The sequence below is a fragment of the Vanderwaltozyma polyspora genome, genomic scaffold (assembly GCF_000150035.1).
Source record: "Vanderwaltozyma polyspora DSM 70294 KpolScaffold1020 genomic scaffold, whole genome shotgun sequence".
Classification (NCBI taxonomy): Eukaryota; Fungi; Ascomycota; class Saccharomycetes; order Saccharomycetales; family Saccharomycetaceae; genus Vanderwaltozyma; species Vanderwaltozyma polyspora.
Genome location: NW_001834658.1, coordinates 46,656 through 53,475, shown reverse-complemented (window position 1 = coordinate 53,475; position 6,820 = coordinate 46,656). Strand labels below are relative to the sequence as shown.

Here is a 6,820-nt window from a genome sequence, read left to right as displayed (position 1 = left end):
CGCATTTTTCCTTCATTGGAAAAATGGGTTTTTTGGAAATTAAAGGGTCCATTTATTGTTGCGTTCCCCTTCCCCTTTGGGTTTGGTAAGGAGATATATTTTAAAGGGAAAAAGTTGGGAAATAAATTCTTCACGGAATTATATAGATTGGAATTGCAATAAGTATTTGAAACGTTCGGAGATTTCAATAGCCGAATTTCGAATTTCCTATTTGAAGCGAAAATCAATTGACATAAACTCCAGTAAAATTGCCTGTATAAGTTGGAAATAGTTAAATTAACTTAATTTGTCTAGAACTTTTTTGGAGAATGTCTCGACACTGTCCAGAACTACTTGTATGAGATTCCAATGCAATGGATGCGAAGTTTAAAGAGAACAATTCGAAAACAAACAACTTTCAAAAAATAAAATACATAATATAATTTTTTTGGCTTTTTATCATTTAGATTTGGTATTAGAACACGTACTAGGTGTCTAATCACATTCTGCATGCCGAGACATACACGCATACAGAAACTGAGTTATTAGCCTAAAATAGACAAATCGTTAACATAATTGTTCCAATTATGGGAGAAAAAATTCTACCAATTTTCAGTTATTTTCGAACGCTTTTAATGACAGAGAGAGAATAATTGGCGCACAATGCAGTTAACTGAAATGAGTCTGGCTAGAAGAGGAGGGCGGAACAATCTGTGTTACTTTATTAGGACATTGCGTGTCATCTTCTTGCATCGCAGTAAGACGATGATGCCATGAACTGAAATTGGGATAATAGGATGAAGAAAGTAAATCTAGTAAGAAAGATCTGTACTGCAAGGCATTACAGATAAGTACAGTTTCGTAGTAGTATATTCAACAAAAAAAAAACTTAAAAATTGAAACTAAAAAAATGTATTACAGAGATAATATATGAGGGCCAACACATTAATGCAACTTATGCGTTAATATTTAGTAGGATTTGGGAGTAGGACTTACTCCATTCCTTTTGAACTAGCTGGCAAATTCTCTACCTACCATATTTTACTTCTCCTGTTAGTTTTGAGTATAAATGTATAATTTCTGCATCTACTACGTATTTGAAAAACTAACAATAAAGAATAGGTAACATATGTAATATATATATAAATAACAATGACTGCATCTATGCATACTTACATACAAACATACACATATGTATATATATATATATATGTTTATATATTTATGTATATAAATATATGTTTATTCTATCTGTTAAAGTATATAGTTTTATCTCCTTGTTCTTGTTCATTTTTCTTTTTGCTTTTTATTAATGGTTCATAGGTAACAATACCAATAAGTCGATTGTTCTTTCTCTCTAGTGTCTAGTGTCTAACTATTTTGAAACATCACCTCCTAAATAATAATAAAAAAAAGAACCAAGAAATATATCCCTCTTTTTAGTTTTCTTTCTTTCTTACTCGAGTGTGGTGATAGATTTCTAACGTAGACAGATGCATATCAAAACACAACAAATAGTAACGGAGCACGTATGCAATTGTGTGTAAATGAATAACATGTCATTATTGATTAATAGAGTCCAAGATTTAGAACGACAAGTGTTATTATACGAAAATATAGCAACAAACTTATCAGACGATCTAGATAAACATTTTAAAAGACTAGAAAATATTATTTCTTCTCAACAATCACAAATTAACGACTTAAATAAGTCATTATTAAATATTTTGGATAAAAAAAATCTCCGGACCCCAAATAAAAATATAATGAATACAAATATGAATACCACTGGTGGTGTAAGTGTCAATACAAGTAATTCGACAAGTCTCTCCAATTCGAATATTACAACACCATCATACAAATATTCTCCACCACAAATGCCAACACTACGTCACCATTCAGGTCCTTTAATGGCACCAACTGTTCCAGTCCCACTTCCACACCAACCACTACAGATCTTGCCGCAGCAACAACAACAATTGATAGATCCGTACTCCAGTGTCGGTGCAGCAACGGGATCCGGAGCGGGCTCAGTTACAGGATCAACAACGCCATTAATTGTTAATCCAATAATATCAACAACTGGACCACAGCAACAGCCACCCTCCTCTTCTTCATCATTATCATCAAACCCACATCAACAACAACAACAACAACAACAACAACAACTGCAGCAAGAACATAAAAATATTTTGGTAAATCATCCATTATCGTTTCGTTCTCATTCAAATGTCAATATAAGTAATACTAATCCCGGTTCCAATGCTAACACATTATTGCTACGGCCTTATATTCCTGGATCGTTGGGGAATTCCTCAAATATGGCACCTCAACTGCCATTAGCATTGGATAATCATAATAGCAATAATAATAATAATAATAATAATAATAATAATAATAACAGGCATATTAATAATAATAATCATAATAATAATAATCATAACAATAATAATAATCATAACAATAATAATAATAATAACAGTAGCGATACTAGTCATAGTCATAATCATAGTCATAATCATAATAATCCTAGCATTACTAGTAGTGATAATAATAATAACCGTAGAAGTACGTCGCTTTCTACTGTCAATTTACAAACAAATAACAATGGTAGATTGGGCTCTCGTAACTCCGCTCCTATGGTAGTTATGACAAATCCTTCCAATAAGATTCAATTCCCTGGCAATAGCGGCAATTATATCCCCACTTCGAGCCTAATTTCAAAAAGTCATTCAAACCCACATGCACACCCTCATATCCAACAAAACCCAGGCCTACATCCTTACCCCAACAATGCTGGGGCAATCCATTATACAAATGAAGATCACTTGGGTTTTGTACAATTACCACATCTCCAACAATCTATAATTGTTAATCCACATACTACAACAAATAATTCTTTAACTAATGTTGAGACAAACATTAAAGGCGGTAACGGCGGTAGCAACGGCCCTGGAAATACCAACATAGGACTTGGGGTAAATCACCACCCTTATCATCATCAGCGTCATCAACAACAACATCAACATCATACAAACAGTAAAAATCCAAGAACCATTTATCATGGTAATTTTGAATTCATTAAATCTCCGCAAACGGTGTTGGAGATTTGGAAAGAATATACAGAAGGGTTCCATGGACAACCTTCAATTAAAGAGATGGAATCGATTTATAAGACCGGTTGGAGACGAGACCCCGCTGTTAATAAAAGGTATGCAAGACGTAAGGTTTTGTGGAAGGCAATTGAAAATGGAATAGCTAAGGGATTTTCCCTTGAATATATTGTTCAAATGTTGGAAGATCATAGGTACACCGATAAATCAAAGGGTATAAAAGAACCAATTGGCTGGTTATGTCAGAAAAGTAGTATTCCGGAAATTTTCAAATAAGTTCTCCAATACGAATTAATTAGAATTAGTTACTTGATATACTGATTGATTTATGATAAAATGGTAATGTATTATTTCTTTTCAGGAATTGAGAGTTATATAGCCAATGGAAGAGTGATGAGTTAACGAGTAATGAGATGGTAGGGACTTTATAAAGATAAGATTATTCTTCCTATTTTTTTTTTCATTTTTTTAATGAAGGGAAGGTAGTACATTCGATATTTTATTTCTTTTTTATTTGTTTTTATTTTTTATTATATTAGATTAAATTGAATTAAATTAAATTATATTATACTTATATATGTTGAAAATTTTATTTAGTACTATAGAGTAGATATAATATTTTTAAATCACTTTGAGTATACCAGTAAGGTGTGTTCCCGGGATTTGTAACGAAAGAGTTTATTCTTTGTATGTGTTACTGCTGATTACTTGAACCGCGCTCATTATACACGGGCCATCGGCTTCAGCAAATTAATATTGTATCTAGAAACATATATGCTTAAAAATAAGAAATGTAATAGATAGCTTTTATATAAAGTAGAAAGAGAAAGAGAACGAGAAGGTATTTCAAAAAGGTACAAAGGTATATGTTCCTGGTAGAATTGTGAAGTGATCTGAACAAACTATTTTCTATTTGGATGGAAAGATGAGTAAAAAACGGAAATTGAAAATTGTTAAACCAAAGAAGCTGAGAAAGTCTTCAATAAATAAGATAAGAAAAAATTTTAATCTTTTCAATGAGATTGATGATATTGATAATTATGATAAATTAATAGATATGGAAAAGTCTAATAATAATAGATTCTTAGTTCTGCAAGACACGGATGGAATAGATAAAATTGATGAAATTCCCATTGTTGATATAGAATCAGATACTTCAAATGATGATATAGATAACTTAGAGGATTCTTTAAAGGATAATAATGATTTTATTGCAGTTTCTTCAACCTCAGAAGAGGATTATGACGATATATCTGAGGACGAGGACACAGATGGAAATGAAAGTAGTCATGCTGATGAGAGAACTTTAAATACTGAATTTCCGTGGTTATTGAACCACGATCATTCTAAGCAAAAAGAGATTATAGATTGGTTGACTTTAGAAATAAAAGATTTTGTTGCATATATTTCCCCAAGTAAAGAAGAGATTGAAATTCGTAATGTAACTATTTCGAAAATACGAAACTCTTTAAAAGAATTATGGTCTGATTCTGATTTACATGTATTCGGTTCATATGCTACAGATCTATACTTGCCAAGCTCAGATATTGACTGTGTTGTTAATAGTGAAAATGGGGATAAAGAAAATAGAAATGACTTGTATTCTTTAGCAACGCATTTTAAAAGAAATGGCTTGGCTATTCAAGTTGAAGTTATAGCAAAAGCAAGAGTACCAATTATTAAATTTGTGGAACCAAACTCAAAACTACATATAGATATTTCATTTGAAAGGTTAAACGGCCTTGAAGTTGCAAAAATTATACGAGAATGGTTGGATGATACACCAGGGCTAAGAGAACTGGTACTTATTGTAAAACAATTCTTAGCGGCTAGAAGACTGAACAACGTTCATACTGGTGGTTTGGGTGGTTTATCAATTATATGCCTTGTTTATTCTTTCTTAAAGTTGCATCCAAGGATAATTACAAATGATATAGACCCTATTGATAATTTAGGTGTACTTCTGATAGATTTCTTTGAATTATATGGTAAAAATTTTGCATATGATGATGTAGCAATTAGTTTCCTTGACGGAAGAACGTCTTACATGCCGAAGTCAGAATTTAAACAATTTCAGCCAGTAAGAAATCCATTTTCTTTGGCAATTCAAGATCCAAATGATCCTTACAATAATATCAGTAGAGGTAGTTTTAACCTAAGGGATATCAAAAAAGCTTTTTCTGGTGCTTTTGATCTATTGACCAACGTTTGCTTTGAGATGGACTTCGCAACTTTTAAAGACCGTGTTGGTAGAAGTATCTTAGGTAATGTTATCAAATATAGGGGAGAGAAAAGAGATTTTAAAGATGAACGTGATTTAATTGAAAATGCAGCTATCTTGACCAATGAAGAATATCATAGGAAAAGAAGTAGAATTGTTCATGAGGACATTTTTCTAGATACTACTGATAGTGAGCCTGATTTAGATGAAGAACAAGATATGTACCATATAGATATACCTGTGCCAAAGAAGAGGAAAGTTCAAAAAGAAAGGACCATTAATCCAGCTATCCTGCTTGCTCAAAAAAGGTCCAAGTTGAAAAGCTCGAAATCAGATTCTAAAAGTGAAAAGCCCAACAAAAAGAAGCAATTACCAGATAAATTTATTGATTCACTGATGGGTATAGTAAGTGATGATGAACAAGAGGAAGGAGAAGAGGGTAAAAATTCAATTAAACAAAAGATCAGTGGACACTCTCGTTCAAAAGATAATAAAAAATATGAGACGACGACTGATTACAATAGTGATGAAGAGAAAATTGAGTTGAAGAAAAAAGTTGATGCACAAACAAGAAGAGATTATTGGTTAAGTAAGGGCCAATCTATGTCAACGATCGCGACAACTTAATGAATTTGTAATATAATGAATATTATTACATAGAAGGCTTTTTGATACACTGTTTATATAACTATCTTAGACATTTAATGCATACTTACAATCACCAAGGTGACTACATTAAAATTCAATTTTAGTTCGTAATTTTTTCTTATCGCTTTTAAACTTCTTATTCTGAATTCTAATATCATTTGCTCTTGCTTTGATCTTATTCCACTTTTTAATTGTTTCTTGTGGAGTCTCGACTTTGAATTTACAGGTTGATTTTATTTCATTTATAAATTTCTCCATACATAAAGATTTGTTAGTTTCTCTTGATCTTGTTTGATCTGACTGTATTACCACCGAATCTGAGTTCTTGGTATAATATCTGAATGATCCCATTTGTAATTGATTTCTGACTTCTATAGGAATCCATGAACAAGAAGAAAGATTAAATAAAGTCAAAGTACATTTAGTATTCAGTTTGTTTACATTTTGACCACCAGGACCACTAGATCTATCAAATCTAAAAGAGAATACCCTTGGAGGCAACTTCGAAATTGCCAAATTTTGAAGCCAATCTTGTGCCTCCGTTATTGATGAAGCTTTGGGATCATTATTGGGAATGTAACTTCTATAAAAATCTTTAGAAACAATAGACTTGTCAAATCTTATACTTTTAACTGCATATTTCCAATTAAAAAGCATAACGTTTTTACGTTTACTTGGTAAACCAAGTTGGATTCATACCTTCTGTTGTTGTCTTTCTTATTCTTTTTGGATGATATTTGAATTTAATAGAAATCGTTTTCATATTTTTACTGATAGACATAAATATCGTGTCCGGTAATTTTCACTGAACATTCTACTAATGACTAGGGTCCCTGGCATTAATTAACAGTAATTGTAA

At 31.8% G+C, this 6,820-nt stretch overlaps 3 protein-coding genes across 3 annotated transcripts; 2 read left to right on the top strand and 1 right to left on the bottom strand.

Moving 5' to 3' along the window:
* Positions 1-1,526: 1,526 nt before the first annotated feature.
* Kpol_1020p22 (transcription activator GCR1-like domain-containing protein) lies at positions 1,527-3,368 on the top strand (the record flags this gene model as incomplete). Its single annotated transcript, XM_001644722.1, has 1 exon — positions 1,527-3,368. The coding sequence occupies one exon, from the start codon at positions 1,527-1,529 to the stop codon at positions 3,366-3,368; it is 1,842 nt and encodes a 613-aa protein (XP_001644772.1).
* Positions 3,369-4,017: 649 nt separating this feature from the next.
* On the top strand, positions 4,018-5,940 carry Kpol_1020p21 (uncharacterized protein; the record flags this gene model as incomplete). Its single annotated transcript, XM_001644721.1, has 1 exon — positions 4,018-5,940. One exon carries the CDS (start codon positions 4,018-4,020, stop codon positions 5,938-5,940), a length of 1,923 nt encoding a protein of 640 aa, XP_001644771.1.
* A 108-nt stretch (positions 5,941-6,048) lies between these two features.
* On the bottom strand, positions 6,049-6,618 carry PTH4 (Pth4p; the record flags this gene model as incomplete). The annotated part of the gene is made up of 1 exon (XM_001644720.1): positions 6,049-6,618. The coding sequence occupies one exon, from the start codon at positions 6,616-6,618 to the stop codon at positions 6,049-6,051; it is 570 nt and encodes a 189-aa protein (XP_001644770.1).
* Positions 6,619-6,820: the final 202 nt, after the last annotated feature.